Source organism: Zootoca vivipara, chromosome 9 (assembly GCF_963506605.1).
Source record: "Zootoca vivipara chromosome 9, rZooViv1.1, whole genome shotgun sequence".
Taxonomy (NCBI): Eukaryota; Metazoa; Chordata; class Lepidosauria; order Squamata; family Lacertidae; genus Zootoca; species Zootoca vivipara.
In genome coordinates this window covers 1,377,346-1,396,692 of record NC_083284.1, presented here as the reverse complement: position 1 = coordinate 1,396,692, position 19,347 = coordinate 1,377,346, and the positions used below count along the sequence as shown (strand labels likewise).

The window sequence follows — 19,347 nt, the reverse complement described above, 5'->3', positions numbered from 1 at the left end:
CTAATGTTTAGGCAAAAACTCCTTTCTTGGAATGAATAAAAATAAAAAATTCTCCAGTAGCACCTTATAGACCAACTAAGTTTGTTCTGGTAAAAGCTTTCGTGTGCATGCACACTTCTTCAGAGATCTCCTTTCTTGGGTGAAGATGGATAAAGCAACTGCACGGGCAGCGAAGTTTCAACTGCGAGGGTTTCAGAGTGGAAAGTGCCTTGTGAGCAACTGAACAGCACCCACCCACCCTGCGCAAGCCCCCTGCCGGATCTGACCACCAAGTCCGGCCTCGAGGCCCCCATTTCCAACCCAGGCTCCAGAGACGCCTCTGGCCACTCACAAGCAGCCTCCACCGCCCCAGCGCCGCGCACCTAGAGAAACACTGCCCCTCAGCCGGGAGGCTCCACTTCGCTGCCGCAGGACGAGACCCGCTTAATGCCAGGCGGCCCCCACCCACCGCTTCCAGGAACGGGGTCCGCCCTTGGCCGTCGCACCTTGTGGCGGGGAGTCCCGCCGGCCGCCGCTCTCCCTAGGTGAGAGCCCAGCAGAAGCCCCGCCTCCAGGCGGCCGCACCGAGAAAGGCGAGCGCCAATCACGGGGCGGCGTTCGGAGCCAGCAAAAAAGGGCGGGAATTCAAGAGGGCGAGTGGCGTCGCCGAGGCCCAATCAGCGCCCGCGGGTAGCAGCCGAGGGGCGGCGCTTGCTGAGGCAGGCGCTTCTTCACCGACGACCCCCCCGCCCTCAGAGACACCCCCCTCCCCGTTATCCTCCGTCGGTTCGCGACGCGGCGGCGCCCACCTGCTCGAAGCGAGGCCTTCCCAGCTGGAAGGGCGGGAAGCCCGCGCTCTCCGCCATCCCCTTACGGCGCCACTGGGAGCCAGAGAATCTCCTTCGCCGCTTGGCGCCGCCCCCTCCGCCGCACCGCCCCTCGCTCACCGCCAGGACCGCCTCCCATTGGACGAGGCCCACCGCAGCTCCCGCAGGGCATGCTGGGGCAGGTAGTCTTTCGCCGCCGCGGCCGCCCTGCGAGGGAAAGCTGCCTTGCGACGCGGGAGGAAGCATGACGGGAAATGGAGTCCCGTCTGCGGACGTCGCTCCGCCTCGGGCTGCGCGAAGGGAATGGTGGGAAGTGTAGTTTCAAGGCAGGAGAGGAGCCCGGGCATCGCGCAGCTGGCCGGGCAAGGAAGAGACGGCAGCGGGCGGCCCAAGGGGCTTTGCTGCGGCTGCATGAGCCAGAGGAGGAGGGAGGGCCGGGCTGCCTGCCGAAATCACGGGGTCCTGGAGTGGGAAGGGACCCACAGATGTCATCCAGCCCGACCCCCTGCAATGCAGGGATGGCAGCTCCAGCATCCCTCGCGGGCAGCCTCCGGAATGGCAGGAAACACGCTCGCTCCATCTCCCGTGCCCTCAATCCTCTTTTTTATTTATTAATAATCTTTTTATTTGGTTTTCAAAAGAGAAATAAAAAATAAAATATACATCAAAAAGCAGTACAAAAGGAGCCACAGGAGCGGCAAGGATCCTAATTCCTAAAACTGGAAAAAAGAAACTGTGCCAACACATTATGGACGTTTCCCATTCTTTTTTACATTTCTGGTCCCGCCAGTGAGCTCTGCGTTGCTCGGGATAGGCAGGAAGGGACCAGAAACAGCCTCGGAGAGAAGCGGACTCGCCCATGTCTCCCTCCGTCCTCCGTAACCATTGGGCAAGCTGACTGAGAGAGGCTGGGGGGGGCACTGCTGCTCCCTCTCCCCCCTGCGCTCCAGCTGCATCTGTCCGGGACCCCGTCCTGGGCCTGGAAAATGAGTTTTAATCTGTTGTCAGCTCCCAAGTAAAGGCGGCTAAGAAATTGTATCATAAATAATTATAACAAGCAAAATAAAAAAATTCCTTCAGTAGCACCTTAAAGACCAACTAAGTTTTTATTTTGGTATGAGCTTTCGTGTGCATGCACACTTCTTCAGATACAGTGAAATGGAAGTTTCCAGGCACTTATGTAGAGAAGGGGTGGGGAGGGGTGGGGATGGGGAGGGGGGATCACTCAGAAGGGTGGTGGAAATGGGTGATTGACTGACTGATAGCTGTTGATGACTGCAAACGACTGCAAATGGTTTTGCATGAAAAAGCAAGGGTTGAGATGGCTGAAGATCGCTTATCATGTATAATGAGATAAGAACCCGATATCTCTGTTCAAACCAGGTCCCTCCATGGTTTTGAGCTTGGTGATAAGTTGCAATTCAGCAACTTCTCTTTCCAGTCTATTTCTGAAATTCTTTTGTAGTAAGACAGCTACTTTGAGATCTTGTATAGAATGTCCTGGGAGATTGAAGTGTTCTCCTACTGGTTTTTCTGTCTTCTGGTTCCTGATGTCAGATTTATGTCCATTTATCCTTTGGCGTAGGGTTTGGCCTGTTTGTCCAATATAGAGAGCTGAAGGGCACTGTTGGCATTTGATGGCATACACAATGTTAGAGGATGAGCAATTAAATAGTCCTGAGATGGTGTGTTGGATGTTGTTGGGGCCAGTAATGGTGTTGTCTGGGTGTATGTGGCAGCAAAGTTGGCATCTGGGTTTATTGCAGGCTCTGGTACCAGAGTCCATGTTAAGTCTGGTGGTTGTATTATTGTGGGTGAGGAGTTGTTTAAGATTGGGTGGCTGTCTGTAGGCAATGAAAGGTCTTCCTCCCAGAGCTTGAGAAAGGGAGCGGTCATTGTCCAGGAGAGGCTGTAGATCTCTGATGATGCGTTGTACTGTTTTAGCTTGGGAGCTGTATGTGATGACTAGTGGTGTTCTGTTATTTTCTTTTTTGGGTCTGTCTTGCAGCAGGTTCTCTCTAGGTATCTGTCTGGCTCTGTTGATCTGTTGTTTAACTTCATCAGGTGGATATTTTAGTTCTAAAAAGGTTTGCTGTAGATCTCTTAGGTGAGATTCTCTGTCTGTAGAGTTGGAACAGATGCGGTTGTAACGTAAGGCCTGGCTGTATACGATGGATTGTTTGGTATGTTTGGGATGGTAGCTAGAAGCATGTAGATATAACAAGCTTTTGGGAACTATTTTAAAGGAAAGTGCTAATGTTGTGACGTTTTAATTGTCACTATCTGTATTTATATATTAATGTTAAATTGTTTATTATTATTTTTTGGTGCATTTTTTATTTTCAAGAATAATAACAAGGTACAGAATAATAAAAATGGTTTAATTGTATTTTATTCACTGGTTGTTGTTTTTTGTTTCTGTTTTATTTGTAAACTTCCTTGAGTCTGTTTGGGGGGCAAGGCAGGATATAAACAAATATATAATATAATACTTAATAAACAGCATCCCAGCTCAATTTACTTGTGGTTTTTAGGAGGGCGGCATTTTGTGTTTCAATGTCCCCACTTGAGGACAGCCGCTGCCCTTCCTCTCAGCCACCAGAAAAGGGCTGGAGAGAGAGAGAAAAAACAAGAGAAAAGCAGGAGCCCCTGAGAAAGTCAGCAAAGGGATTATTCCCTTTATGGGGGGAGGGCAGCAATAGGAGGGGAGAGGACCACGTGCTCGGATCCTGCTTGTGGGACCTCATCCCATGGTCTTCTGTGGGTGCTTGCGGGTGCCTTGCTAGAAGAGGAGGAGCCTCTTGGGTGGAGTCTTGGGTGGGAAGGGGCACTGTGCCCTCTCCCCCCACCCCGAAAAAGCTGAGCCCTCTGGAAAGGGAGGGGGGTGCTACGACCCCTGTGGGAAAGCATCCTTTGGGGAAGAGATGGCTTGGGGCTGTGTCAACAGGGATCTCTGTGCACCTGGGAAAACAGAGCGATTGGAGGGGGTGTCTGTGGCCTCATCCAGACAAAAGGGTGAAGCGGGCTGGGTGGGGGCGCTGGGCTCGGCCGATGCCCAGGCGTGTTCAGGCATCCCGGATCTGAGCACCTGCTTCTCTCGCAGGTCACCCCCTGATCTTGACCACCTGCTCGCATTGTTCAGCTGCGATTTGGCCTGTCAGTTTCTAAACTCTGGGCGGGGGCTCGTTCCTCCCTCTCAGCCCTTCATCCCCCTGGATTAGCTGCAGCCCAACAGGGGCACCTGCTGAGAGCCATCAGGGTGGGAACCCCCACCCCCCCCGCCTGCACAAATCCAGCTGGGAGGAATTAGGAGACCCGTCACACAGAGACACGCCAGTCGCTGGTGGGGGTGCTTCCTGTTGGGACAAGCAAGGAGCAGGATGGAAGGTACCCCCCCCCCAATTCTGCAAAGACAACAGCAGAGGCTGGGCCTGGCCTGGCCCCTCCTCACTCTGCCACCCTTCCAAGGAGTGGGGTGGAACCCGTGGCATCTCTAGTTTAAGAACCTCTTTTAAAGCCATCCAAGTTGGCGGCCATCGCTGCCTCCTGTGGCAGGGAGTTCCGTAGTTTAACTCTTGTGCTGCGTAATTTCTTTCACCTGTTTTGAAACTTCCAACATTCCGCTCCATTGTATGTCTCCGAGTTCTAGCGTTACAACTTCGGAGCTCCCCATTTACGTATGGGGCATTTGAGGTTATTGCAACCTTTGGATTTGGGGCATGGGGATAAAAAGGCAAGCCAGGAATTTCTAAGCAACAAATTCAACCGTTTTATTTTTATTTATTTTTTCCTTTAAAGTGCTTAAAACATAACAAGCTTTTCTTTTTCTCTTTTTAACCAAACATCACCCAATGAGACTCAATACAAGTGAGCACCTCAGCATGAACCCCACGACTGGGAGTAAAATTCACCCGTAGGGCGGGACGCGGGGGGGGGGCAGGGGTGCTCCCAAACTTGCTCAAAGGGAAGGAAGACGTCAACTAACACTGCTCTCCTTGGGACTTGGCTTGCTTGGCACAGGCCAGGGGGCCCTTTGGGGCCAGGAGAGAAGCCCAGGCAAACCATTGAACGAAACCAACCAACCCCAGGCAGAACACTGCAAGGAAACTTTGCCTGGAGGCAGAACTCCCAGGAAATACTGAATGGTACATTTCTCCTTTCCCAACCTGGTGCCCCCGCCAAAAGCCTTAGGGGAGCTGCAGCCCGTGACTTCTGAAGGGCACCGGATCGGAGGAACCTGCTACGGGGTCGTGAGGCTTATTTGGCAGAACGTGAGAAAAGTGGAGGCAAACTGTTGATGAGAACCACCCTCGAAAGTGAAGACCCTGCAAATCCAGAAATATTCCCCCGCCCTCTCAAAACACGCCCCTGCAAATCCTTCCCAACAACTACTATCTAGGGATGGGGGCAGCCGGATCTCCTCCCCCTTTTAAAGCTTCCAGGCAATGAATGGGGGGGGGCAGCATCCCAATTTCTGGAGGGGGACAAGGAGCAAGGAAGGCAGCTGCGCATTTTTGGCACCGGGATCTGGGGATCTAGGAGTCGATGGGTGAACCTTGCAGCCCCAGCTCCCTGGGGAGAGAAAGGAGGCCGGGCAGCTCAAAGTTAACAGGGGAGAGGCAGGAGACCTCCGGGGCCGGAGCTCAGCAGCAGGAAGCCTGCAGAAAGGAGGCCATGGAGGCCTCCACACAGGCAGGCAACCAAGAGGCTTGCCCCTCTCCTGCACAGGCAAACTGAGGATGCCCTGTTTCAGCCCACCTCATGGGTCCCTGAAGCTCCCCCCTCCTTGCCCATAGTCTCCTCTCCTAGCCATGCCAAGGCCAGAAGGGCCTGAAGCCTTTCTGCTGGGCTCCTCCATCACCCACGGAGGAGGCAGCTGGACAAAGGGGCAACGCAAACGCCGGCCAGAGTTGCTCCGCCACCGTTCGCTAGCCCTGGTCAAGTCGAGAGCAGCCTAAGGGGGAGGGAAGAGGAGGTTGTGTCTGGCGGGCGAGCTGGCCGGGAGGCTGTAGGTGGGGGGGGCAAGGAGGAAAGCCCCCCCCCTGCAGCCATTGCAGGGGGTGGGGAGAGAAGAGGGATCTAGCACTCCCAGGGTGGGCAGAGTAAGGAAAGCCTCAATGGTCCACAATCACAGCCCTGGGAGAAGCAGGGGTGACTCTCCGCAGCCTCCCTTCTGGACCAGGAAAGGAGGTCAAGCTGAGGCCACAGGATGACCGGTAGCCAGGGCTATGGGGCAGAAAAAATCCATGGCCCACTGTTAAGGGCAGAGAGACTCCTGATGCGCAAGGGATGGAACAGAGGGCTGGCGCTGCCGCCTCTGGCGCCTTGGTCCTTTTCCTGATGGAGGCATCACCATCCCCCAAAGTGCCAGGTGTGTGTTGGGGGGGGGAAGTGCAGGCTGCATAGGTCTCCTCCTGGGGCAGGAAAGGGCCAGGGCACCCCAAGGCAAAGCAGAGACATTGCAAGGCCTGAGGGCACCCCCAGGGCTGAGAAGGAAACCCAGAGCAGGAAGCCACTTTGCAGGAACCATTTGGTCACCCGCTAAGGAGCAGGGTTCTCCTTCCTCTGGGCGCTCAGAGACTTTCGCCCAGGACTTCTGGCGATGACGCCAAAGCTCTCCTGCCCTGGCTGAGGACATTCCCCCGTGTGCTTCTGGTCTGCAGCGCAGGAGTCGCTACGAACTACGCAGCGCACAAGCCTGGAGAAGATGCCTGCTTCAGCGCATTTGCCCTCCCCGTGAAAGAAAAGGCACACTGTTTTTCTTCTGATTATCGCAGCAGGTGCGGGGAGGGGGGTGCAAAAAGGACGAGGTGCCACTGTGGTGCCCTCCTGCCAAGTCCCTGCTGCCACCCAAAGCAGAGAAGGAAAAGGACGGGCAGGCAGGCAGAGACGGAGACGGCTTGCAACATATTCCAGCATGCAATGAAAACCGTGCCGGGCGCTGAGCCAGAACAGCGCCCCAAGTCCAAGGCAGCCCCTCTCTTGCCCCCAGGGCTGTTGCAGGGAGCAGAGTTGCAACGGGGGCAGGTGAACCTGGCGAGGTACCGAGTGGTTGGCGCAGGCTCGGCGGTGCTAGTCCTCAAGGAGCACAGGGGTGGGGTCCGCACGTGCCCTCGGCCCACCAGGAGGTCTTTACTGCACAATCCATCTCCCTGGTTTCGAAGTCCATCCTTCGGCCACGTCGGCTGACTCCCCCCGGGCTGCTCTCCCTCCACCCCCTTCCAAGGAACACCCACCACCACCACAGACAGGGAGCCAACAGCCAGCTGGAGTCACTAACCCAGGGGACGGGGAGAAGATCTGAGCCCTGGGCATAACTGCGGGGGCTGCGATGGACTGGGAAGCTTGCAGGGCGGGAGGCGAGCGTCTCTCCAGAGAACGGCCTCTTGCTCCAAACCGGCTGCGTCACACAATCCCCCGTGGCCCAGAGGTGAGGAAGCCAAGGGAGGGCCTCTCCTTCCAGGGGGGCCTTGAGCCAGGAGAGAGGGCTGCAGGGTGAGAGGTGTGGCGGGGGAAAGGAGGGTGGGGGCGCTATTTGGCTGCCTTGGGCTCCCCTCCCAGGGGGATTTGCAGCAGCCTGGGGGATTGCTCCATGATTCGCACCAGCAGGAGGTCGATGTAGTTCTCCAGCTCGCGGACCTGATCCTGCTTCTGGCTCAGCTCCGCCTCTCGCTTCAGCAGCAGCTGGATCAGCTCGTCGTGCGTCAGGTGGTAATACTTGGCGGACGGATCCAGCGTGGAAGAGTCCTGGGGGGGGGACAGGGGGGGGCTGTGGTCAGTGGAGAAGCAAGACCTTTCTCTCCATCAGGAAAAGGACCAGCAAGCAATAATAATAATAATAATAATAATAATAATAATTAATAATTAATAATAATAATGCCTCACAGGAGGCAGAAAAGGCCACAGAGCTGAAATTTAGGAACACCAGGAGAGGCTGTTTGATCAGGCCAAAGGGGCCCATTTCAGACCCCCCACCCCCACCCCCAGGAACGCCAAGCCAGGCTGCTCTGCCTCCAGCTGGGCCCTCTGGTGGGGCAGCAGGAGGCGGCCAGGGGGCTTCCAGGAACTGGGCCTGGGAAAGGCGAGCACTTGGGGATCTGTCAGAGCAGGGTCTTCCTTCGAGGAAGAGAAAGCAGAGGCAGGAAGGCCCCAATGGCAGAGGCAGGAACGAAGGGAAATCCCAAGGGGCCACAGAAATAATGTACCAGCCCAAGAGGAGAGATGCAAGGAAGTCCCTTCTTCCCGCAGTGCACAGGGTTACACTATGGAACTCCCTGCCACAGGAGGCAACCTGGGTGGCTTGGGAAGAGGACTGGGCCGATCCATGGAGGAGCAGAGCCTCAGGGGCTCCAAGCCACGTGGGCTAGGCTCTGTGTCCACGGTCAGAGGCAGGCAGGCAGGCTTCTGAATCCCAGGAGGGGAGGGGGCTCTTGGGCTTGAATCTTGCTTCCGGGTCTCCCATGGGTGCTGGACTGGGGGGGCTCCCTTTGGCTTGGTCCTGCAGGCTCTTCTTCGGTTCTTAGGGACACACTTCAAATTAAAGGTTCTTCTGCAAGGATACTGGAAGGCCCCCCCCCAGGAAAGAACCCCCACCTCTGTCACCCTTGGGGCATTTCCTCCCACCCCACTCCCCCCTGACACCCATCCCCTTTTACCCTTTTGGGCTCCGGTTTCTCCATCTGGGAGGTGGGTGCTCCTCCCGCCGGCTCGCGCTCCTGGCCACCACTCCGGACAGGGGTCAGGCTACCCGCTGGCCTCTGCTCCTCCTCCTTCTCCTCCCGAGGAGTGTTTGGCCCTGGAGAGCTACTGATGGGCTTCACGGGGTGGGGGCTGCAAGAAACAAGCGGCAGGGGCAGCTGAGTCAGGCTCACCTCCTGGCCAGGAGAGAGAACAGCATCTCCCCCTCCCCAAGGGATTGGCACAGCAAGAGCCCCCCCCCAAAAAAACACACACACACACTCACACATGAGGCCGAAGGGGTGGGGGAGACACAGCCAAAAGCCCCCTGGGAGAAACTCCTAGAAGATAGAAGCAATGAAAATGTCAAAGGAAAAGCAAAAGAGGAAGAGGGAGGAAGGCAGGCAACTGTGGCTCTTCCTTGTCCAGCCTCCCCTCCTCCCAGCCCCCTCCTCCATCTTTGTCCACTGAATCATAGAATCATGGAATTGGAAGAGACCACAAGGGCCATCCAGTCCCACCCCCTGCCAAGCAGGAAACACCATCAAAGCATTCTTGACATATGCCTGTCAAGCCTCTGCTTAAAGACCTCCAAAGAAGGAGACTCCACCACACTCCTTGGGAGCAAATTCCACTGCCGAACAGCTCTTACTGTCAGGAAGTTCTTCCTAATGGTGAGGTGGAATCTTCTTTCTTGTAGTTTGAATCCATTGCTCCGTGTCTGCTTCTCTGGAGCAGCAGAAAACAACCTTTTTCCCTCCTCTATATGACATCCTTTTATATATTTGAGCATGGCTATCATATCACCCCTTAAACTTCTCTTCTCCAGGCTAAACATACCCAGCTCCCTAAGCCATTCCTCATAAGGCATCGTTTCCAGGCCTTTGACCATTTTGGTTGCCCTCTTCTGGACACGTTCCAGCTTGTCAGTCTCCTTCTTGAACTGTGGTGCCCAGAACTGGACACCGAAGGAAACTCTCACCAATTCCTTGCAAAGACAGGAATACAAAGCCCCCTTTCCAAGCAAACCTGACCCTCCCCCACAGCCAAAATCCTCTGCACTCCCCCCCCCCAAAAAAAACCAATAAAGTAGTAGGGACATTGTTACATATGTGGTGGCAATGCAAGGAAATTTTTTTGGATAATTGTTCACGAGGAAATGAAGAAAATTATGACAAAAAATCAGTAACAAAAACCCCCGAAACATATCTGTTAGGATTACTGAATGAAGAAATACCTAAATAAAAGGAAAAAAAGGTTTTCTTATACGCTAGTGCAGCTGCCAGGGTAGTTCTAGCCGCCCAATGGAAAACACAAAAGGTCCCAACAAAGGATGATTGGATTTGTAAAGTAAGTGAGCATTTGTTAATGGCAAAATTAACGGCAGCAATAAGAAATCAACCAAAACGATAATTGAAAAAGGAATGGAAATGTTATGAGGAATATAGGATGAAACATTACACAAAGGATGATGTGCTAGCATGCTTAGATTGAGAGATGGGAAGATATTTAAGATAATAAAATTGGAAAAACTAGGATATAGAATTGTACAGAAAATAGAATGCACAAAATTGAAACATTGTTCTGTGTTGGAAGTCAGTATAGTGAGGGAGGGAAGTCAGAGTGGGGAGGGAATGCAGGAATTGGTAGTGGGAAAATTATAATGTATTTTATGGTATTATTGTATGGGATGGAATTGTATTAATTGTAATAATTTAATAAAGTATTTCTTTGTTAAAAACAAACAACACCCTGAAGCTTTTTTGTTAGGAATTTTAGGTACAGAAATACCTAAGGATCTAAAGAGAGTATTTACAGATGCTACTTGCCCAAAGATGGAAGGAAGACAATTTACCAAAGAAGAACGGCTGATAATGATGATGGACTATGCCGAATTGGCAAAAATGACTGGGAAGATCAGAGATCAAGAGGACAATTTTAATTTAATAAAGAATGGGGAAATTTTATAAGTTACTTGAAAGAACATTTGCAAACAGCTTAAAACGTCGGCAGGATTTTAAAAAAACACTTGCAGTGAAGCAAGAATTATGATAAAAACTGAGATTTAAGAAAATATGGAGAGCATTGTAAGATGCAGTTTGAAAAGACTATCTGGGGAAACCACGGAGGGTGGAGGGAATTGGGGGATTCCAAGAATCCTATTTGCAAAGTGATTAAGATTTGTGTATGATGATAAATGTTAAAAGCAAACATGAATTTTGAAAAATTATTCTAAAAGAGAGAGAGCAGGGAGTGCAAGACAGGAAGCCAACACCGTTGCTGTGGCTTCCTTGGAGCTAAAAGCAGGCAAAGCCAGGCAGAAGCTGGATGAGACGCTTCATCCAATGCAGCAAGTGTTCAACTGTTTAACACCGTCCCCGGAGGAGCACTCCATTGTTTCTCAAGACAGATGGATGCCAGCAACAAATCAATGTCGCCCGCCGCCTTCGTCTCTGAGAGCACCTGCAGGAGATCATTTATCTGCAGGGATCACCGACATCACCTGCAGGAGCGTAGCTGGTTGTTCCCCAAGTTGGCAAGGCTCCATTGACAACAGCAAGTAAACTAAGCCTTTCGTGTCACTGACCCAGTCCTTCGGAACTCTCTGCCACCGGAGATTCAGTGGGTGCCTCCTGGGCCAACTTTTAAACGCCTGCCACAAACTTTTCTACGCTGCTAGGCCTGTGCAGGCAATCGAGAGTGCCTCTTTCCACAACGCTTAACTGGTACCTGTTTTTAACTGTTTATATGGTTTTTACGGCATGGTTTTATGTATCCTTGTTGCAAATGAAATATTTTTAAAAGTAGATCAATGCATCCATACGGCTGCAGTAGCCATAGGCAAAGGACGGTTTAGAGATGTGGAACCCCAGGACGCTCCCTGACACGGGCTGCTAACTCTCTTGTCAACAGCACCGGCACTTTCTTTGTTCCCTGCGCTGCAATTTGCAAGGCTCTGCGCTCGAGCCCCTTGCATTTCTGACCACGCCAGGCTCACCTGCTAATTATACACAAGGGCCTTGGCCAGCCGTGTGTCTCTCTCTCTCCTTCCCTCGCACGCATCCTGGGGCCTGAGCATTCCTCCTTCAGCAGCACAGGCTGCCCCCCCAGATCGCATGGATCCACCGAGCGCAACATGGAATCACAGAGTTGTAGAGTTGAGACCCCAGGGGTCATCTAGTCCAACCCCCTGCAATGCAGGAAGGATCTGCTACGGCTGACAGTGACTTCCCAGGACATCAAGCAGAAGAGAGCTTCGCTTCCCCTGGAACTGGCTGGCCCCGCACAGCCATCAAGAAGCAAACGGACTCTACTCTTCCCCTCTCTCAGATAGAGAGTTTCACGGAGCTGTAGAGTGGGAAGGGGCCCCCAAAGGCTATCCAGCCCAACCCCCTGCAGTGTGGGAATCGCAACCGAAGCATTTGTGACCAAGCAGCTCCCTAGTGCTGTGAATTTTACAAGACTTGAAGACCGTGGATGGGGTGGCCCCTGGAGCTGGTGGGTCAGGCCCAATGGAGCCCACCTAGGGCAGCCTCCTGGCCTCACTGTGGACAACCAGGTGCCCCAAAGGGAAACAAGCAGGCAGGATCCGACCGCAAGAGAAACACTCTCCCCTCCTGCCGTTTCCAGCAACTGGTCTTCAGAAGCATTTCTGCCTCCGACTGGGCTGCCAGGGCAGAGCCACCCGTAGCCCTCTTCTCCGTGAATCAGAATCATCCACTACAATCTACAACTGACCCTGAACACCACCTAGCCCTCCCCCAGAAATTTGCTGGCATGTATCCCTGCTTCCCACCCACCCCCACCCCAAAAAATCTGTCCTCCTGCTTCTTTGCATCCAGGCACTGCTGCCAAACAACAGCTAGAGAGAGGCTCCCTGGCAAGAGGCTTGTGTGTCCCGGACTGCAGAAGGGTTTTCCTGCAGGAGGCGCTGGCAGGAACCCCCCCCCCAATTCCGACTCACAACTTTGAAAGGCAGCCCCACAAGGCTGCAGGCCCCCCACCTCCAACAAGCCCAGACCAACAGTGGGGAGAGTCTTAGAAGGAGCCGCCCAGCACCAGCCTCTGCAGGGCTCCAGGCCGAAGACCCCCAACCTTAAACTGCTCAGGGGTCTCCCCCAGCCAATGCAGCAGGTTGGGGGGGGGGCGTTATTCCAGAGACAGTTCAGAGAGATCTCTGCAGCAACAGCACCACCTGCTGGCAATGGAGGCAAACACCTCGGCAAACTTCACTGCGGTTCTAAAGACCCGAGAAATTCTAATATAGTCGGTTTCTGCACTGCTGCTATTTTTACGTTGCAGGCTTAAATCTAGGGTGTGTGATGCAGCAGCTAAAAAAGCCAATGCAATTCTGGGCTGCATCAATAGGAGTATAGCATCTAGATCAAGGGAAGTAATAGTACCACTGTATTCTGCTCTGGTCAGACCTCACCTGGAGTACTGTGTCCAGTTCTGGGCACCACAGTTCAAGGAGGATACTGACAAGCTGGAACGTGTCCAGAAGAGGGCAACCAAAATGGTCAAAGGCCTGGAAAGGATGCCTTATGAGGAACGGCTTAGGGAGCTGGGTATGTTTATCCTGGAGAAGAGAAGGTTAAGGAGTGATATGATAGCCATGTTCAAATATATGAAAGGATGTCATATAGAGGAGGGAGAAAGGTTGTTTTCTGATGCTCCAGAGAAGCGGACACGGAGCAATGGATTCAAACTACAAGAAAGACGATTCCACCTAAACATTAGGAAGAACTTCCTGACAGTAAGAGCTGTTTGGCAGTGGAATTTGCTACCAAGGAGTGTGGTGGAGTCTCCTTCTTTGGAGGTCTTTAAGCTGAGGCTTGACAGCCATATGTCAAGAATGCTTTGATGGTGTTTCCTGCTTGGCAGGGGGTTGGACTGGATGGCCCTTGTGGTCTCTTCCAACTCTACGATTCTATGATTCTATGATAAAGCTATGAGCCACTTTTCAACTCTTTTGTAGGATGAAAACAACTCTACCTGTGAGGAAGCAGCAAGAGTCTGACACATTAATGGCTCCAAGCAGAAGCCATTAGGAAGACAAAAGGATCAGACAATAAGCTTTCCTAGCCCAGCATCCTGGAACATACAGCTATCATCAGCATCTCTGGTGGATTATTTCAACACCTTGAATATGTCTCAGCTGCCATTTGAAACCAAAAGTTAGCCAGCGTCACCTGCTGCATTTTGCACTAACTGGACTCAGATGTGTTGCACGTAACTGGCCAGCCTTTGAAAATCTATACAGTGACTTCTAACCAGTATACCTGAAGGAGCGTCTCCACCCCCATCGTCCAGCCCAGACACTGAGGTTCAGCTCTGAGGGCCTTCTGACGGTTCCTTCCCTGCGAGAAGTGAGGTTACAGGGAACCAGGCAGAGGGCCTTCTCGGTGGTGGTGCCCTCCCTGTGGAACGCCCTCCCATCAGATGTCAAGGAAATAAACAACTATCTGACTTTTAGAAGACATCTGAAGGCAGCCCTGTTTAGGGAAGTTTTTAATGTTTGATGTTTTATCGTGTTTTTAATATTCTGCAGAGAGCCGCTCAGAGTAGCTGGGGAAACCCAGCCAGATAGGTGGGGTATAAACAAGTTGTTGTTGTTGTTGTTGTTGTTGTTGTTGTTGTCGTCATCTGCCTGGCTGGGAGGATTACCCAGAAGAGGTCTGAAAAACACTTTGGAACACTATGACGCCAAGCATGCTTCTTGCTGTGCATCTTTCCCAAAAATGTTTTGTTAAACTGCAAAGGCACCTGTCGTTGTCCCCCCAAAAAAACCGCTTCCCAAAAGTGTAAGCTCTCTGGAATGTGGAGGCACACCCCAAAAGGGTACAAACAGTGGCTCCACGCAGGAGGCAGCGGTTTTTGGGTCCCACAGAATTTAATCATCACGGACCTCTAGAGCTCTTTCCCATCAAGTTCATTTGGATCATTTAAGGCAGATTACTCTCTGGATGGACAAAGAATAGGAGTGAAACCAAAGCAGACCCTCTGGCCACGGTGTTAGTATTCTTCATTTCACTTGCTAGTCGCCTGACACCAAGCGGTCTCTGGGCGACTTGCAACAGCTTGAAAGAGAGATTATTTTCTAAAACGAGAATCGTAAGCCAGCCTCTGAAGAAATGATCAGCAGCTCAGAGCAGTCCCAACCGCTAAAGCAAAAGGACCTCTTGTGCCAACAAATGGCTGGGAGGAGAGGGTAGTTTTCACCTGGCACCCAAAATAGATTAAAGTAGGCACCAGGCAGTCTTCAAGGGGGGGGGGACTCCAAACCTGGGACTACAACTCCCATCATCCCTAACCACTGGTCCTGTTAGCTAGGGATGATGGGAGCTGTAGTCCCAAAACAGCTGGGGGGGGCAGAGTTTGGGTATTCCTGTTCTAAACCTCTCTTGGAGAGGGGCATTTAGAAATGGGCTTCAGACAAACATCTCAAAGTCCGCACACAGCACCTCTCTCAATGCGAACCTGAACTGAACCAGGTTTTTATAGAGAGAAAAAAGCACCTTGAATTGAGCTCAGAAATGAACTGAGCTCAGCTGACTTAAGGCAAGCTTTACGAGGTCAGACCACCAACACACACACACACACGCACACACCCCTGCCAGCAATTTGACTGCAGCATTCTGCATTTTCTGAACAACCTACAAAGGCAGCCCCACGTATAGAACGCAGCAGTCCTCTAACCTAGAGGTTACTATAGCACTGAAGCCAAGCTGTCCCTCCCTGTCTGGATAGGGGCATACCTAGAGGCCCGCCAAAAACTGGCAGACGTTTCTCTGTGCTATGGAGACCACGGGCATCTCTCATGACGCAATCGCTGCTAACTACCAGACTGGCTGGCAATGGGTGCAGGGGGCCCCATCCATTTTTATCACAACAAGCCTTTTCCCTCTGAGGCCGATCTGCAGAGATCCAAGTTTTCCCATGTCCAGGAAGGCCTTCAAAAATCAAACTGTTATTTTGGAATGTGTTAAGGGAGGGCATGTCATGTGAAGAGGTGAAGGGAATCGCTGCTCCAAAAGAGAAAAGGAGATTACTCCAAGTCACAATGCTCTTTTAATGTATGCATCATTTTGTAAGACGCTTTGGATCACTTCTTGTGAAAAAAGAAACTAATAAATGCAATTAATACAGTTAGCAATAATAATAATAACATGTGCCTGCATTTTGGGGAAATCTTGTGCCCTGACCATTTTTACAAGAAATGCTGCTGCAGAGGAGCATAAAAAAAAAAATAGATTCTTTCCTGGTTCCTGCACATATCCTCCGCCCTTTGAGACAAAGCTGATAGATGGAACAGAACCATTGGAAACCATCATGGCCAGCAAGTGAGTTCACATTTAAAGATCTGCTATATAAACCTTATGACAGTTTGGGTGTGAATATATGAGTTGGATAGAGCGTGGTGCTGATAATGCCAAGATTGTGGGTTCGATCCCCGGATGGGGCAGCTTTGCATTCCTGCATTGCGCGGGTTGGACTAGATGATCCTCAGGGTCCCCTCCCAGCTCTATGATTCTTTGATTAAGTGGTATGCAAATTTTGCTTCCACAGTGAATAAAACCATGGGAGGAGATCGTACCACTCTGGGGTGGGAGGGTGGGGGGTACGGAGTAGGAACGTACCCCCCTCCCCCCACATTTCCCCTGCCAAGGCCAAGTGGTAGAATTGGGGCGACTGCCCCACCTCACCGACCCTTCGCTTCCAGCATGCTGCAGGAGCTGCTGCTGCTCTAAGGGGCATCCCTTCCGTGGAGCTAGGAGAGAAGAGAGGGATTTACCGGTAGTCACAGCCGTTAAAAGAGGAGGAAAAGGGTAAATCAAAGATAAAAAGCCATGGAGGGGGCATGAAAAGATGCCATGCAGATTTTGGGGGGGCAAGGAGTAGGATTGTGCTGTGGGGAAGGGTCCCATGAGCATTCCCATGGGCAGAGGGAGGGCCAACCCAGGGCTTGGGGGGGGGTCACCTGGTGCGTACACACACACACACACACACACACACACACACACACACACACCCCTTGCCCAGCTCACCTGGCCGTCCACGGGAGAGGAGGCGCCTCTTCTGGCTGTGGCGCCTCCACGGGCGAAAATGAAGAGGCCACCGAGGCGGATCTGGGCCGCGGGAGAGCAAGGGTGGGGGCCGCCACAGCGGAGCCCTTGGCCAGGTCAGGGTGCAGGACGGGAGAAGGGAAGAGGAAGTCGCTGGGGTGGGCAGCCCCCTCCAGCGAAGGCGTGGAGAAAGTCAAGGGGGCAGCGGCGGGTTGGTCCTCGGAGGGGTGGGCAAGGAAGAAGCCGCGAGGGGCAGCCTCCGGGCCGCCCAGACCCTTGACCCAGGAAATGGGCAGGACAGCCGCCTCCGAGGATGCCGGGTCGGAAGGCCTCTCCACAAAGGGGTTGTTCTGCGGGGAAGGGGGCTGCGGTGGCCCAGCCCAGGGGGCAAAGGGGTTGCCCGGGGCCAGGGCGGTGTCCGTCCAGCTGCCCCGAGGCTCCTCCCTGCCCGCCTGCCAAAAGTCAGCCTTCTTGAAGTCCACCACCCGGTCGTCTGACCAGCTGGACGACAGCTCCGACTCGCTCAGCGAGCTGCCCGCCCGAGCCTGCCTGAGCTGCCCGCCTGCTAAGACTGTGGGGAAAGGGGGCGAGGTGGCAGGCAGGCTCTGGCTGAGGGGGCTTCGTGCAGGGTCCCCCTCGGGGAAGGAGAGAGCCCCTCTTTCTCCTGGCGGCAAATCTTCCTCCGGCCCCCCAAGACCTCGCCCTCGTCCTTCGGGCCACGAGTCCTGCGATGGCGGCTGCTCCTCCTCCACGGCCGTCCAGAATAGCACCGATGGGCTGGGCCGTGGGTCCTGGGGGGTCCCGTCCCCCGCCTCTTTGCGTGCGGGGAGCTCCTTGGCTGTCTGCAGCGACCCCAGCTCCGAGAGCCCCTGCGGCCAGGGAGCCCCTGCCTGCCACACCGAGGAGTCAGACAGGCCTGATGCGCCCAAGGAGAGATCTGTAGGGCAAGTTTCGAACTGCTCGGCCCCCGGGGTCCCCGCCGAAGGGAGGCCTCGGCCCCTCAGCTCATTATCTTCCGCAGGTTCGGCGCCGTCGCCTGCCAGCCCAAGGCCCCCCGTGGCACAGACGCCACCTGCTCCCATTATCACCAGTGGCGCCAGGGAGGAGGAGGAGGCGGCCACTGGGAGAGGCCTCCCTTCGTCCATGGGGGGGCCTCCCTCTGCGGGCACTTCCAGCTTCTCGGGCACAGCTGCCCCATCTTGCCGCCTCTCCTGGATGCCCCAGGCGGGCTGGCCGGCCTCCTCCTCTAGGCTGAGGGGCACAAACCTCCTTGGGGGCTTCCGAGGGGGTCCCTCGGCCTGCCCCTGAGCCACCCAGCCTGGCATCTCTCTGGCCTCCTCTATATTCAGGCTGGCATCAGGCGCCTCGTCCGGTGCCAAGCAGAGGGCCGCTTCCTCTCGCCCCACGGCGTCCCAGCGAGGCGTGTCGGCCGCAGAGGCCTCCCCACTTTCAGCTTGGGGGGCCCGGCCACTTCCGCACAGGGGGCTTCCGGTGGTTGCGCTCTGAGGCGGAGGGGGCCTCTCCTCCAAGAAGACATCATCCGAGGTGGGGCAGGGGCTCCCGCTGTCCTCCGGGGCCTGCTCTGCCGGTGCGTCATTTCCCGAAGTGGGGCCTTCCTCGCTCTCAGAGGGCTGGCCCAAGGCTTGGCCCCCCAAGCTCTCTCTTCTTGCTCCTCCCAGCGCCTGCTCAGGGGGGCAGCTCAGCAGATGGGGGCTCCCTGGGCCAGGCTCCCCCTGTCTCCCGGCTAGGCGGGCCTCCGGGTGCGAAACACCTTCCAGCCCCTCCCCTGCAGGCAGAGGCTCCCTCAGAGCTTCCGGCCGGAGTCTACTGGTGGCGAAGGCGTCAAAGCTGTCGTCCCACTCCGGGGGGGCCCTGGCAGAGGCCGGCGGAGACGGGGGTGGCGCCTCGGGGGTCCTGGCGCTCTGGGCCTCGGGCGGCAAGTCTCCCGCTGTGGCGAAGGGAGGGGGGTCCTGATCCTCAGAGAGACAAGGGTGGTCCGGGGAACTAGAGAGAAAGCGAGCAGGGGAAGCAGGTTTAGTATCTGGTCAGCCAGGATCAGGTCCTCACAGGAAGGGCGGCTGTCTCTGCAGGGGCGGGGAGGGGGGGGCTGCAATGGGGCAGAACCAGCCAATGGGGCTGGGGGCAAGGGCAGGGCAGGAGGAGCCGTCTCAGAGCTTGAGGGGTGTCTATACCTTAGCAGGCACTTTCAGGCTGTGGAGAGAGACAGAGTAGATTCCCCCCCCCACCCTAGTTAATGGTCCATGGGGTAATCTGGATTCACCCAAACACACACACACACACAGAGAGAGATGCAGCAGAAAACGCCAGGGCACATTCTGGGGGGAGAACGAGGCTTTGCTGAAGCAGGGCAAGGAGGATGGCACAAAAATGAAACCAAAGCGTGGAGGGAACAAGCAGAGAGGCAGGGGAAATAAATGGGGGTGGCACAGGCTGACCCCCCCCCCCAACTGAATGCACGTGCCCCCCCCCATGCCGTACGGTGCACTGCAGACACTTGACATTCATTTGGGACTGTCAAAGGAGAGAAACACCTCTGGCAAAAACCAAGGAATCAGCCACCTCTTCTCTTGCGGGTCCCTCTCTCCAGGGAGCCACCCCAACTCACAACCCCGCTCCCGATCTTGGGGTGCGCTCCGCAGAGAGCCCCCCCAGTTCCACTCCTGCCCCTCCCTCCATCTATCCCAGTCGGGGGGAGGGCCAGAACGGGACTCCAGCAGCAGAGCCCCAGGAGGGCCAGAAACGGGAATGAGGACCGCCAAGCGGCACGCCCTGACACG

The 19,347-nt window shown here is 54.4% G+C and overlaps 2 protein-coding genes across 2 annotated transcripts in view; both read right to left on the bottom strand.

Moving 5' to 3' along the window:
- Window positions 1–887, bottom strand: part of SFXN5 (sideroflexin 5) — an 87,783-nt gene extending 86,896 nt beyond the window's left edge. The window contains exon 1 of the mRNA XM_035103695.2: window positions 789–887. Coding sequence (XP_034959586.1) covers window positions 789–845 — 57 coding nt within the window. The 5' untranslated portion in view covers window positions 846–887. The remainder of the gene's footprint in view (window positions 1–788) is intronic.
- A 2,469-nt stretch (window positions 888–3,356) lies between these two features.
- Window positions 3,357–19,347, bottom strand: part of RAB11FIP5 (RAB11 family interacting protein 5) — a 56,497-nt gene continuing 40,506 nt past the window's right edge. Inside the window, exons 4-6 of the mRNA XM_035103746.2 lie at window positions 16,532–18,553; window positions 8,462–8,636; window positions 3,357–7,553 (exon numbers count right to left, since the gene is read on the bottom strand). Of these exons, the coding sequence (XP_034959637.2) occupies window positions 7,338–7,553; window positions 8,462–8,636; window positions 16,532–18,553 (2,413 nt within the window). The 3' untranslated portion in view covers window positions 3,357–7,337. The remainder of the gene's footprint in view (window positions 7,554–8,461; window positions 8,637–16,531; window positions 18,554–19,347) is intronic.